This window comes from Apaloderma vittatum, unplaced genomic scaffold (assembly GCF_000703405.1).
Source record: "Apaloderma vittatum isolate BGI_N311 unplaced genomic scaffold, ASM70340v1 scaffold3365, whole genome shotgun sequence".
Taxonomy (NCBI): domain Eukaryota; kingdom Metazoa; phylum Chordata; class Aves; order Trogoniformes; family Trogonidae; genus Apaloderma; species Apaloderma vittatum.
This window is the reverse complement of record NW_009716317.1, coordinates 7258-22263: the sequence shown is the minus strand read 5'-3', so window position 1 is coordinate 22263 and position 15006 is coordinate 7258. Positions and strand designations below refer to the sequence as shown.

At 43.8% G+C, this 15006-nt stretch overlaps 1 protein-coding gene across 1 annotated transcript; it reads right to left on the bottom strand.

Moving 5' to 3' along the window:
- Positions 1-5945: 5945 nt before the first annotated feature.
- On the bottom strand, positions 5946-9277 carry LOC104273964 (outer dense fiber protein 3-like). The gene is made up of 6 exons (XM_009869468.1): positions 9272-9277; positions 8532-8610; positions 7839-8036; positions 7527-7628; positions 7002-7123; positions 5946-6032 (listed from the first exon to the last, which is right to left on the bottom strand). The coding sequence occupies exons 1-6, from the start codon at positions 9275-9277 to the stop codon at positions 5946-5948; spliced, it is 594 nt and encodes a 197-aa protein (XP_009867770.1).
- Positions 9278-15006: the final 5729 nt, after the last annotated feature.

Sequence of the window (15006 nt, the reverse complement as noted above, 5' to 3'; positions counted from 1 at the left end):
TCCAATATTCATTGTGTCTTGTAAGATCAACTGATCATTTAAGACTTAAGGCTATGATAACTCTCTGTATTTGAATGTTGTGGTGTTAAATCTGTCCTTTCCCCATTCTTACTATTGTGTAAATCCTTCCTTTGAATAGCCTTTACAGAACATTAAATTAGCTGGAAAAAACCACAAAAAACAGCACTTGGGAGATATACTGTCATAGAAGAAGGAACAGAATATATTGGCTACCCTTTGATTTAATGATTATGCCTTCTTCCCTTTCCATTTTTTATTTATATTTAGAGATTCTTCAGCAGATAGCCACACACGTGAGATAAGAGGGAGTTCAATGTTTTGTTGCTTGAACAAAGGTCTTGGATAAGAAGAGTATAGCGTATCACCAACTGCCCTTTGCAAAGCCATTAAATTCTTGGAGGGTTCCTCCTCCAAAAATAGACATTTGTCTGAACCTTAGGGAACAACCATGGTAAAAATGACAGTGGCCATCAAGAGAGGAGTTTTGCACTGGCCGGCTGGTGGTGGCTAGAGATAGAAAAGGAAAACAGACTGACATGATGTGGCCCGAGGCATGGGCAGGTTTGAGTATTTTTTTGTCTTTGTAGTATGGGCAAAAAAAATACTTTTCTCCTAGCCACTGAGTACTGTGTGTTCCTGGATTTAGTGGTCAGATTAACGTCCTTGAAAACCTTTCTTTTGGGAAGACTGATAAAATGATTCTTTAAACACCCTGTATCTTCTGATTCTGCTTGTAATTGGGTGTGAGAGGCCTTCAAGTCCCTTGCAGGCTAGAGAAGAAAACCCTGCTCCTATGCTAATGTCCAGAAAGAACTTTAAGTGTCTTACCACAGTAAGCTAAGCAATTATTCTAGTAATAAGAGGGCTCTGGGGGCTATAAATCTTTATCTTCTTAGCTATTATTTGTTTTCCCTCCAGGAGTTCTTTAGGTTTTGTCAGATTTGAGCATTTTTTTTTTTTTAATGATAAGTTCCAGAATATACTAGTGTTCATAACCCTTCCTGTGAAAGATGCACATTATTTATTTACTGTGCTACCTGGCTGAACAGTATGGGGCAGAACTAAGATAAATGAGTGGTGTAATTGGAATGTGCTCTTACTCCTAGACAAGCATTGGGGTTTTTTGGTGTGAAGGTGCCCAGTATTAGAGATGATGTGTTGCAAAGACGAGCTGGAGCTGCCAAGATTTTCCAGTGGGACCTGAGTGCCCCATGTGTGGAAGGAGGTTCTAAGGAGAATTTTTTAGGGGAAGGATGGATGAGGCTGAGGCAGGGGGGATCTAGAGTGGAGGGAGGAGTGCAGAGAAAAGGTAGCTGCAGGGAAAAGGTGTGATGGAGGACGAGGAAGAGAAGAAAGACAATGAGATTGACTTCAAAAAGGGTTAGGAGTCGTAGCACAAGGGCTGACCATCTTTCTTGCTACTGACTGTAAGAGCAGCATCCTTGGTGAGCTCTGGAGGATGACTGTTGTAATATTAGAGCAATTGGTACATTTTAGCCTAGGATAACATTGACTCTACTTTCTGATTCTGCTGAGAGATCATGTGAGATTTTGACTTGGAGGTTATTAATAAACATCTTCTAATCCTCACCAATTATTTCCCTGTGACAACGTTTGTATGTAGAGGTAGCATCTTTTTATTGGATCAACCAGCATGGTGAGAAAATTAGACTCTGTGCTACGTGGTATGGAATATTACTTCTACTTGGAGAAGTTGTTGTGCTTATGCCCTTAAATAATTACAGCTGTAAAAAACCAAAACTACAGAATGGAAATATTTTTTCCCACACTATGTAACAGAAATAGTTAAGTTCAGGTGAATAAAGAAACAAATGTGGATCTCTGCCTTTTCTAGAGTTCCTCTTCTGGCTTCCTTCCTCTTCATTTGCTTGCAACTATCTACTATGGCTGGAACTCTAAACTTTGCATCCTAAAGGGCATCCCTGTTTAAAAATATTTTATGGAAAAATGGATCGGTACTGTAATTAATGGGCAAGAGTGAAAATGTATTGTGTGCTCCAAAATGATGAAAATGGAAGAGGAAAAGCAAGACTACAGCAAAGCAGTAAAGTGCAATCACTTTTGAATAGACATTCTGCTGATTAGCCTTCCTGTTTGGGCTGCAGGCTGTCACCTGCTGAGAGCTCCTGCAGAAGTCAACAGGAGATGTTTTTGCAGAACGGGTTCAGGATTGGGCCCTTCAGGCCCAACAGCTTGTAAATATTTGCTGTAATGTAGCATTAGTCCTCTTTCTCACAAGACTGTCTAGCACTGCTCTGTGTAGCTTCTTGGAAAAGCTCTAGTGATTGTCCGCTCTGTTGTACAGCCACCTTGTGACCTCTGGAATGATGGGCAGGTTGTTAGTCATGACCAATGGAGGGTGAGGCCATATGTGGCATTTGCTTATGGAGCACAAGCACTCAGCAATTGGCAATAGTCTGCTCTTTGAAAACAAGCCTCGCATGAATGTCAAGTGCTACTTGACTCCTAGAGACAGTCACAATTTTAATAACCACTTATTCTTCGTTCTAATATTTCAAACAATCAAACTGTCATTCAGGGCATTATGTCATTAATACAGTGTAGTGGACAGATGCGTGAATGTTTGCCTTAAACCTTTCTTGAACAAAAACGAGACCAATTTCTGGCCCTGTGCGGGAAACTGATAAGTGCCAAACAGAATGTGGTAGAAGGATCTGATAAACAGATGCCTCAAACAGCCTTGTCCCGAATATGCATGAGATGAGAAGTCTTGTGAAGGCAGGATGACCCTGCCTCCTAGCATATATCCTATGGAGATAAGGCAATTGCCTATGGTTGTAAACGATGAAATGCCCTGCTTCCCTACTGGACATACTGTATGCCCGCATATAGAAAAAGTGAGTATAAATTGAGGTGGGAAAAAGAAAAAAAGATAGAGGAGAAGAAGCATGAAGACAACAAGAAGTGTAGGAGGAGAAGTAAAGACGACAGCATCCTTGAACCCTCGTTGGCAGGACCAACACAGGAACCTAGACCAATGATCTGTCTCTCTCTCCTTCTCTCTCATTTTTTCTTTCTCTCTCTCCCTTTCCCTTTTCTTGCTAAGTGACGCAAGGCCTATCATACTGTTTACTTAGTTTATACTTAGTTACTTTCTTGTATTTGTTAAGTATAATATTGCCTGATATAAGTTGTTATATGTCCTTTTTTCTTATTGCTTTTAAGTAACATACAGCTTGCTGTAGTTTGTTGTATACCTAGTCTTTTCCTGATTATTAAGTCATAGTATATTGCCTGCCCTAGCGTGCCTTGTGATTAAAACCTATTATTGTGAGTCTAATCTATACGCTGTGAGAACTTAATAAATGATTTGTGTTTGCAGCTTGAGACTTGTCTCACCGTTGTCCACTCTGTCGGGGATTATGAATCTAAGTCACTTGTCCCTCTGCTCCTGGGCAGGACGTGTCATACACATGGCGTTTTTATCCATAATTTGCAAAAGGAGGTGGAAAAAAAAGACAAATTAAATTTGTGGGTGAAAGAGCTTCACCTGTGAGGAGTGGCAGAGAGACTGCCTAAGCTGGTATGCTTTTACTCTGTCTTATAGAACGTTATGGTAATCATACTAATTGAAGAGATAAATTGGCATATATGGTATGGGTTCAATCAATTCCTTTGGTTTGCTGTATCCCAATTGAAGAAAATATACTGAGCAACTATAAATCTATTTAAGTAGCTTGATGGTATTTGTTAGATTTTCCACAAACAATATGGTTTTGGAAATGCTAATGTTTTCAGAACGGTTTCCTTTTGTATAAAGTATGTATAAAATCATTACAGTGATTTACTTTGCTGCTTTTCACATAACATCTCCATCAAGGTCTTTTGCAAATCACTGATTTTTCCTTCTCAGAATTAAGGTAAAAAAATCCTTTCAACACTGTACAGTTTCCATATGGTTATATTGAGATCTTGGCTCTGCGTTGTTGAATTGTGATGCAGTTCTGAGTGATTTGCCTTCACCTACATTATTAAACCCACAGATTTGGACTTTTGCCTCTTAAAATAGCTGTAAGGAAAAGCTGTAGCTGCTGAACATTTAGAAAAAACATTCAAATGACAGTGCAGACCTATTGTGCAGGCCTCATTTTCATTTAAAAGCAGTAATGGAGGCCCAGCCTAAGAAATGCATCTGCCAGAAACATACACAAATAACTACTCGGGGCACAAATGGCAGTTGAATGATGAACAGTTTATAGTAGCTATTGCACAATCACTAGTCAATGTTAAGTGAGCAAGGAAGACTAGCTGCCACATGGGACTCTGAGCAACCTGATCTAGTTAAAGATGTCCCTGCTCACTGCAGGGGAGTTGGTCTAGATGACCTTTAAAGATGCCTTCCAACTCAACACGTTCTCTGATGACGGTGATCATCTTTAAAGATCTGCTGAGTATGTCTGCACAGACGACACAATTATCTGAAGAAATAGTAATCTACCTACCAAACAACGGAGGATCCCGAAACCTGGATGGGTTTAGAAGACGTAGATTCAGCTAACACCCTTTGGACTTTGGAGACATGAAAGCTACAGGATTTCTGACCACTCAGAGAAGCTGATACTGTGCTAGTAACCATGATGTGATCTCAGATAAGTTCAGTGAGAATGAAAGATAGATGCTGTCAAGATGTCATTGCTCCATGGAGGTACTTCAGAAATTGATATGTTTGTTCTTATAATAGCTCTGTAAAGTCAGGGAAATAGTAACACAGGTGTAAAGCAAAGAGGAAACTGAGCTAAATGTCAAGTGATTTAACAGTGGTCATGGTGGAGAGTCCAGTACCAAGTTTCTTTCACAGGAAAAATAACATTTCCTGGGCTGTAGCTTGTTTGAATGATCACTTTAAGTAAAAATGTAAATTAACTTTATTGCTTCATTAAAATATATATGTTTCCATGCCACTGTAAATAAATTATAAAACCCCTAAGACTGTAAGCACTGAGCAAAAGGAAAGAAAAAAATTTCATATTTCCCTTTTGTATAGTTGTGCCAGCCAACCATAAAATACACAGACTGTATTGGATAATATGGAATTTCAGTATCAGTCGGGTTAGAAGGCACCTCTGAAGGTTATCTAGTCCTATCTTCTGCTCAGATCTGGGACAGATTCAAAGTCTGAATAAGTTGCTTAGATTGTCCAGTTGGTTTATGAAAATTTCCAAGAAAGGAGATCCCACAATATAACTGAGCAAGCTGTCAATTTCAGATTATATATCTTTAACATATCCAACTGGAGTTTCAAAGAATCATAGAATGACTAAGGTTGGAAAGGACCTTAAAGTTCATCTAGTTCCAAACCACCTGTCGTGGACAGGGGCACCTCCCTCTAAACCAGGTGCTCAAAGCCCTGTCTAACCTGGCCTCGAACACTTCTGAGGAGGGGGCTTCCACAACTTCTCTGAGTAACCACTTCCAGTGTCTCACTACCGTCACAGAAAATAATTTCTACCTAATATCTGATATAAACACCATATCTTTCAGTTTGAAAGCGATACCTCTCATACTATCACTAAACTAACAGCCCTTTGTGAGGATGTGCTGTAAATGTTTATGAGGTGAGAGAGAAGGAGGTGGTGAGCCCAGGGTTCATTTACAGTGATCTGTTATCTACAGAATAACATTTATTTTTCTTAATTAACACTTAACACTCAAGTGAACAGAACCATGTAGTCAACAAAGGTGAAACTGAGAATAATAAGCATGCACCTATAGCAAAGTTGGACAACAGTTGCCAAGTTGGGAGAACTAGTACAATCAGTTAACTCTGTGAAGACATGGGGATGACAGGTGTGAGGGAAGCAGTGGAGAAGTCTTTGTGTTTTGAAGAGGGAGCAGTGGGACAGAGCAAGTGTGGTTTCCAAATGGGAGGCGTGAGGAGGTGGTCAGATCGTCAGGAAGAGGGGAGTCGTGTAGAGGGAGTGCCGGAGTCCAAAGGTGGAAGCAGGTGCCTGGGGCTTGATCAGCGTCACCTAGAAAGGGACAGGTGAGAAGAAAAAAAAGGTGGCGGTTGTGCCTCACCTTCTTCAGAAGATGCGTCCTCGGCGAGCGCATACCTTTGCCATTTGCCGTGCCTGGCTGTGTGCATACCCGGGCACTTGCAGCAAGTGCCCCTGTCCCAGTGGCACTTTTGTGGGAAACGTCCTGTGTTCTCAGGACCTTGCTGCTGGGCTGCTGCTGGTGATGACTGGGGAGCAACGTGAAGGCAAGAGCAAAGGAGTGGTGTTTGAGTGCATTTGGGCACTGTGTGGCTGAGGGAGCAGGAAGGCAAAGGTGTGTGCTTTGACATCCCTCTCACTGGCTTTGGGCCCAGGCAAGGGCCTGCTGTCCTGCGGCCGGTGGCTCCAGGGAGGTGGTGCTCCTGAGTTCTCTGAAGGGAGATGCTTAGGGGCTGATTGTGGCCAAGCAGAAGAGGAGCAGCGTGCAGGCTCTGCCTTATCTTTCCCAGGCAGTAGTCTGCTTCCACCTTGGGGAAGGCAGCAGGACCTGGTGTCTATAAGAGAGGCAGGGTGGTTGCTAGGTACGAGAGGCAAGTGCCGATTCCTGTGTGGTGCCCCGGTGAGCAGCGCTGGTTGAACTGTGAGGCCAGAGCGGCGGGGGGAGAGATGCGGAGCGTGGCAGCAAGGGCACCTCCCATTGCTCTGCTAGGAGGCCGATTTCCCCGAGGAGGACGGTGATGTCCATCCGAGGGGAAAAGCTTTGCCCCATGCAAGCTGTGAGTGTTGTCACGGAAGGAACTAGGGGTGTGGTGAGAGGCTCTCCTCTGATGCTGGTAAGAGCTGAGAGCCTGGGCCCCGGCGCTTGCTGGGTTTTACTTGGGGTGCAGGGAGACGTGCGCTGTAAAAGGCTGCAGAAGCGGGCACTGCAGTCCTTCTGGCCCCGAGGAAAGCAGCCGAGGTTCAGCTGTTGCTGGGTGCACGTGCGAGAGAAGGGCAGCTCACCTTGCAGTGCTCCCTGGCAAAGCCGCTGTGCTTGCTCCTGCCTGCCATGGAGAAGCAGGGGCTAGTGTGTGTGTAGGTGGTGTTGGGCCCCATCAGCCTGGGCAGGGTGTAGGTGTTGAGCCCTAGAAGGGGAACAGGAAGAGAGCGGGTGAGCGTCCTGGAGGGAGAGGAGCAGCGCCAGAGTGGGAGAGAAGGCACCTGTTAAGGAGCTGCGATGAGCGAAAAGGATGCTCTGACCCCTCTGCCAGCGCTCCCGTCGCTGTCTGTCATATGAGACGGCGTGTGTGAGCGGCTCCAGGGCTGTGCTGCTGGTTCTTCTGCGAGGTAGAAGTGGGTGCTGGGGGCCATCAAGCAAGCTTGTCATGAGGCTGTGGCTGCGTTCTGCTACGCAGGCTGTTCCCTGGGCCTGCTGCAGGAGCTGTGCAGTGCATGTTGCTTGGAGGGGATGCAGGTTGAGAGGGCCTGTGTTTCCATGCGCTGCCTTACCTGGTGTCTGGCTGGCTCTGTTTCCATGCATTGCCTTACCTGGTGTCTGGCTGGCTCTGCCGGCCTTGTGCCGGAAGGCCATGGGCTGCTCCGGCACACGTTTGTAAATGTGCTTGTTGGCGGTCTTGGTGCAGGAGTCACCTGGGGCAGAGGAGAAAAGGGGAAAAGTTGTGAAGCTGAGCTCTTCTCCTCGAGGTCAGAAGGAGCTGCTCTGCCTTGTTTCTTTTGTGTGTGGAAGTGCCTGAAGCTGCTTCTGGGCATGAGCTGATGGTTTTTACCTCGGTAGCACAGGGCAGCACTGAGGTGTGCACCTGCCTTGCACAGCAGCAGGGCTGGAGCAGCGGTACTGACTTGGCCTGGGGGTGACCTCGATCTTGTCTGGGTGCCAGCCCCAGATGGGCTGTGCTGGAGCCATGTACTTGCTGCTGCGGGTGACAGAGGACAGGCTGAAGTAGCGTGGCCCTGGGGAACAGTCTGTGGTGGGAGGTTTGGCCCCTTGGAACGTGTACACTGAGGCCTTGGTTTTGGTGGGATTGTGAGCCAGGTACCCTGGGGAGAAAAAGTCATGATAAAATGACTCCTGCCTGCAACTGCATCTTCGAAGGTAGCTTCTCAGTGGAGGAGTTGAAGTTGTCGGCCTCAGGGAATTCCTTCCCTGTGTGGCTTTTTCAGGGCATGAGTGATGTGAGGGGGTCAGTCGTGGAGTGCCTTGTGTTGCAAGAAGTGTGCATGTGTTAGCCTGGGTAGTTTTGGAAATGCCTTGCTAAAGACTGGTGACAGAAAGGGGACCTCGAGGTGAGGCAGTGTGGCTCCAATGCTGAGCAAGAAAGACAACACAAAGGCTGGGGAGGCAGGAGAAAGGCGAAGGCACCGTCTGTGCTCAGCAGAGGCAGGCAGCTCTTTGCCGGGCTGTGTCAGGAGCAGCCTGAGTCTTCCTGCGGCCGGCCATGTCCTTGCTGCAGCCAAGAACACAGGGGCTGGGAGCAAAGGGCAAGGGAGCTGTGGCTGCTTGTCCCCTGGAGGTGCTGGCGCTGGTGGCTTTACCTATTGTCCCGGGAACGGCGTACTTGGGCCCTGGGCTGGCGAACTGGGCCAAGATGAGGCCGCGTGGATGATGAGGCCTCTAGGAGCTGACTCAGGCTCTGTCCATGCTGGAGGTGACTCGAGAGCCTACGGGCAGAATGGGAGAGCTGCTGTGGGGCTTCGCGGGGAGACTTGCTCTTAGTGAAGTCATATTGGCTGTCACAAGTCACCTCCTTATTTTCCATATGCCCTAGCACAGTTCTCAGAAGGATTCTTGCCATGATCTTCCTGGGCATAGCGGTTTCTCTTGTTGCAACTGGACATCTGCTTTCTTTTTCATTTTGTGTTGTACCTCTGGCTTCATCTTCTCTATAATTCTCTCATTAGGTAATAGAAGACAGTCATTAGATCCACCCTTAATTTTCCCTTCAGGCTGAGCAAACCCAGCCCTCTCAGTCTCTGCTTCCTCCTCCTCTGGACTCTCTCTAGTTTATTAAAATCACTTTTACTATTGAGTCTGCAACCAGAGGTGACCTCTAGCTGGTCAACTCATGGCCTTTGCTGTGGCATGGTGTTATTCTGTTGGACTTTATGTGGATTTTGTCAGCCTATTTCTTTAGCTTGTCAAAGTCCTTTGGCACAGCAGCTCTGCCTTTATACCAGTTTAGTGTCTTCATAGAATTTCATTTTGTAATAGTTAATCCATTGTCCAGGTCTCTCACTGAAATGCTTAATGACATCAGACTCTGCCCTGACCTCACCTGCATCACTCCTATGGACTGCTAGCTGGGCTTTGAACTTTTGCTCACTACCTTTCGGTCTAATGGTCCACTCATTTTTTTTTTAACCACTTCATAGTCCATTCATCCAGTTTGCAATTGAGCTACAAAGCCTCTATAGGAAAAAAATGTGATAAACTTTATAAAAAAAAGATCAAATTATATCCATTGTACTCTGCTTATTCACAGGACCAGTCAGAGACAGCAATTAAGTTGTTCCGATTCTTAGCAAATTTATATTGGTGGTTTTCAATCATATGCTCTTTCTTTCCAGGGAGGTTTGTTGGGTAGTCTTCCTGAGGACTGAGAGGAAGCAGACTGGACTGTAGTCCTTTTGAGCCTCTCTCTAGTTGTTTTTGAATATAAGCTAATATTTGCCTTTTTCCAGCCACTGGGAGCTGTTTCCAGCTGCCACCTTTCAGAGTTGATAGCGATCTTACAGTGATGTCAGCCAGCATCTTTGGCATTCTCACAAAGTTTCTGCCCAATCCCATTGACTTGTACATCCCCAGTTTACTTAAGTGGGCCCTAGCTTGATTGTTCTATCCCACTACTACATCTCACCAAACTCTGTCACTAAGCACAGAGATATGGAAATCCTGAAAGGTGACCTTGTAGGTAAAGACTGAGGCACAGAAGCAAGGGAATAGGCCAGCTTTTTTCATGTCCTGTGTCATTCAGTTCCCTGCCTTTTGCAGCGGTGGATTCATGTTTTCCATGTCTTCTTTTTATTGTTGATGCACCTATAAAACCCTTCACATCCCTATCTTGTAATCCAGCTGGGCCTTGATTTTCCTAACTCCACCACTGTGTGTTTGAGCAATGGCTCTGTATTCCTCCTGAGTAGCCCATCTCTACTTGCACTTTCTGAGTACTTCCTTTTTTCCCTTTGAGCTTGGTTAGGATATCTGACTTTTTCATACTAGCTCTTTACAGAGCTTCCTCGACTTTCTACATGGTGGGGTAGACCATCCTTCTTTGAGGAGGTTGTTCCTGAAGACCAGTTAATATCTCGGCTATTTGTATCTTCAGGGCAGTCCACAATGGGATCCTGCCTATTAATTCCTTGAACTGTCTGATATATCCTCTCCTGAAATCTAATATCTTTATTCTGCTACTTGCCTTCCTCACTTTTCTCAGAATTTTCAACTACCATCTCAGAGGCACTGCAGTCAAGGCAGCCACAGGTTGTCATATCCCTGACCGTTATTTATTAGTAACAGATTCAGCAGAGCACTTTTGCTATCTGGCCAGTCAAGGATCTGTTTTAAAAAATTGACTCCAAAGCACTCCAGAAAACTCTTGAATTGCTTACACTGTTGCGGGTTGCCTTTACGACACACATCGGTATTGGTTAAAGTATTTCATGAGAACTGGCAACCATGATACTGATGCCTCCTCAAACTGTTTAAAGAAGGCTCTCTCTACTATATTGTCTCTAGCAGGTGGTCTGTAGCAGATGTCCCTCTTGGTCTCCCTTCTGACCATTCCCGTAAGCTCTTGGCTAACCCATTGCATCATAGATAACATGGTACCGTGCATTTTACCCCCTACCTCACCCAGAGTGCAATCTGCCCCATCTTTGTCCTATTTTCCTATCCTTAAATGTCTGTGGATCACAGCACTGCAGTTGTGCTGTTTTTCTGAAGGACAAGGCTCTAAATATACCAGTGTGACCAGTGTGACTCTAGTACTATCTCTGAGGAAGAATGGCAATTAGAAATAAAGAGATAAGTCGGTCAGGATTACTTAAGAGGTTGTGGCAGACTCTTAGCTATACAGATATAAAGTCTGAATGCACTGAAATCCTGAGTCATGTTCTGGTCATGTTCAAGGAGGTCCATAACTACATCAATTTTCTACAGAACATTGCTCATCAATTGCTACATATGATTAATGTCAGATTCTTGCATTATTGAGTTACTCAGTGAATGTTATTATTATATACTATTATTCTTATAGATTATTGTTATTGTTATTAATTAGCAATAATTTAATCTGTGTCCTCTGCATTATTGACTCTACTCACATTCCTTTCAGGCTTGAAAACAGTTCACGAAAACAGAAACTCTTGTTTCTCTCATGATGCCCAAGATTACTACACCCATGTGTACAGCCATGACTGTTCACTCTGAGGGGCTCAGCCTTGGCAGCAGAGTAAAAGGGTCGTTACATATTGGCTGCATTCCCACCAGGAGTCAATCATATAGTAGCATGAAAACTCCTATATCAATTGGTAGAAGTATATGAGTGCTCTGGGAAACTGAACAGATATCTTGATGGTGGAGGAGACCATCTTTGTTCAGAATAAATGATTTCTCATGATTTCTTCTACTGATCTCTCGAAACAAAATTGTTATCAATGTTCTCCAAGCAGCCTGAACGATCACAAAAAGTGGTTTCAATGCCCTGACAGTAAGATCCTGGAATGCTCTGCTGTTATGCTGCTGTAAAAGGCAAGAAAGATGTGTGGTTCCTTTCCAGTTTATTGAGTCTTGAACAATGTTATTTTGATTTAAAATGGGAAGACACAGATGGAGCTGGATGGTAAGTCTGATTCAGGGCATCAGACACTACAAGCAGAAAGAATACATTTTTGGCCATTTCTGTCTGATATGGATGACTCTGAAAATATTCTAAACTGCATTCTGTAAGCACAGCCTGCCTCTTTCCAGACTGGAGTGCTTCATCAAAGAAAGAAATCTTTTGGGGAGTATTTTAGCCTGAATTAAGATGAGAAGTCTCACAGTTTCAGGGAGCCATCTGGGATTTGGCTGGTGACAGTGAATGACTGAGAAGACCTTTTAGTGTCCTGTTCATCAAGATGGGTGATACCTAATGCTCTAGCACAGGTGCCTCAAAGTCTTTGGCTAAGACTACTTGGTGGACAGAGAATCTTTAACTTTTGAAATCTATTTTTCCTAGCAGCACAGTAGGCAGATAAATAGCTTCAGTCAAAGTGTGTTTGTTGAAACTGGTATATTCCGCAAAACTGGTGCTTTATACTGTAAGACAACTTTATCAAAAGAGTCACAGCTAATTCTAATTAGGAAAATGTAGCAGGAAGAAATCTGTTGAACAAGCTGTGCAAAAGGTTTCAGAGATAAGAAATCATATAGAAATTACATCTGAGCTACATAAAATAACCCAGCTTTCTTCAATACTTGTTTTCAGTCTAGTGCCCATTTTTCAGTAAACTCCCAATGGGTAGTCCATACAGTAGCCATAAACAGCTGGATAACAGAGGAATGAGAAAGTTCGTGTAAGAAAAACTGTCTGACACAGCTTGTCAAGAGAAATTTGCCTTTTTAATAAGTAAGTGTTCAAGAATCCCCACTTGTCATCTCATCACTATCTATATGGTCGAGGTAGACAAGAATGCCACTGGCATCCTGGCCTGTATCAGGAATAGTGTAGCCAGCAGGATTAGCCAAATGATCATGCCCCTATACTCAGCAGAGATGAGGCTGCAACTTGATTACTCTGTTCAATTTTGGGCACCACAGTACAAGAAAGACATTGAGGTGCTGGAGCAGGTCCAGATAAGGTCAATGAAGCTGGTGAAGCGTCTTGAGAGTAAGTTTTATGAGGAGCAACTGAAGGACTTAGAGTTGTTTAGTCTGAAGAAAAAGAGACTGGGTAGAGACATTATCCCTCTCTACAACTACCTTAAAGGAGGTTGTAGTGAGGTGTGTGTTGGTCTCTCCTCCCAAGTTACAATAGGACAGGACAAGAGGAAATGGTGTCAAGTTATGCCAGGGGAGGTTTGAGTCATAGAATCATAGAATCAGACATTAGAAAAAACTTTGACACTGAAAGGGTTATCAAAGACTGGAACAGGCTGCCCAGAGAAGTGGTTGAATCACCATTTGTGTGTCTGCTGAATCCCAAACCCTGTTCTCCAGCCTCTTTTTACAGAGATTCTTCTTATGAGGGCTCAGTGCAACAGGAGGGCAATACTTCCCTTGGTGTGCAAGAAGTCTCACTTTACCTTGTCTCAGTATTTGGCATTCTTATTACCCTTCTGCTCTTCCTTGCCATCCAGGTTGACAGTAGCAGGTGTCCCTTCTGTCAGAAGGTCCTTTCCAACCAGCTAACAGCATGTTCTCTCCTGTGAAATGTGATCCCCTGATAAATGTGCTGAACCTCTTGAAGCTAAGAAAGGGAGTTGCTCCTATGGCATCCCTGCCCATGACAGGGAGGTTGGACTAGATGATCTCCAAGGTCCCTGCCAACCTAAGACATTCTATGATTCTATGATTCTATGAGTCTATCTTTTTTTGAATGTTCAGGGCCACCTTGTGTCAATAAAGATGCACAGCAAAACCATGATCTGAACCTTCCCTTCTAGTGATCAGGGATCCGTCCATCCAGGGGACCAACACATTGAACAGTGGGTACGTCTGTTGCCAGTGCATTTTCCTAAAGCCAAGATCGTGGCAGTGACTAGGCTGAATGAGAAAGGAAAGATTGAGATAATATCTTACAAGCATTGGATATAAGGTAGGCTTTTAATAATGAAAGAACAAGACTGTTCAGGAAGACCCTAGCTGTACCTATCAGCAGCTGAGAAATGTAAAGGACTTGCTATTTTGCTGCAAATCTGGGTTGAGAACCTGTGAGAATTAGAAGTGGGCTCTGTCACTATTTAATCAACTTTGCTGCCTGTGTTTTGGGCATTTAGGTCCTGCTAGTGAAGCTTTGTGACACTACAAGAACATCTCAGTTTGATGCTGCCTCTGTTGTGTTTGTCCTTCAGTTTTTTATTTAACGAGGAACCCTCTCATCTCTCAGGGGTGTGTGTTGCTATGAGTCACCTGCATGGTGAATGAACCTATAGGAAAGCTCTTGAAGCAGAAAGAAGTAGTATCTCTTTAGGTAATTTGATACTTGTCCTATGAAGGCCTAGAAGGATTTTCTGGAAGACTGGCATTGAGATGGAGGAGTATGAAACAACTGCAGGTGCTACTGTGGAGGCAAGTTGGAGCCTGTGTATGCTCCTACAGATATTGCAGAAAAAAATCTGCATGAAAATGTGCATAAACTCAACAGCACCACATTGAAGAGTACAGATTAGGGCTGCTTTTCAATGTTTTGATCTTGTCTTAAAGACGCACTTTTAAAAATTATGCCTATGAACAGTATATGTCCTTGAAAATGATTAGCTTGATAGTATTTTAGTGGCTTGGAAAACATAATGAAGAGTGCCAGTTAAAAAAACCAAACCAGTGTACATGGATGTGGCAGTACATGGCAGGAGCTGTTAAGAAGATAGAGTTTGCTATACCACAGGCTGTATAAGAGACTGCACCATTGCATCCCCTCTCCCAAGAGCGTTCGTCAGTTCAGCACGGGAAAGGTATATGACCCAAACCAAGCTATGGCACTCATCAGAAGCTGAAATATATAAAGTTATTGAACCGTAGTATCAAAAATTATTTAGCTGCTTTTTTTTGGTATTTCTTTTTGTGTTTTTTTGCTACACATTACCTGTTAATTCTTCTAACCTAAATTTTATTTTTCTGTAGTTCACAATATTAGACTTTTTTTTTTTCCAGCTTGTGATGTTTTTCATGTTTGATAAGTAGGCATGAAATTTGTCCCATTAAACTTTAAATGCAAAGATGCTGCTAGAAGGATTTACAGATAGCTAAACAAGCCTTGTTTAATTAAAGGCTTACCAGTTACAGAAATAGCTAGATAATGAATGCTTTAAA

Coding starts and splice junctions, on each gene's coding strand:
- LOC104273964 (XM_009869468.1), bottom strand. Junction 8,037..8,531: donor CGCCGTTCCCGGGACAATAG/GTAAAGCCACCA, acceptor TTTTCTCCCCAG/GGTACCTGGCTCACAATCCC. Junction 7,629..7,838: donor CGAGGTCACCCCCAGGCCAA/GTCAGTACCGCT, acceptor CCTCTGCCCCAG/GTGACTCCTGCACCAAGACC.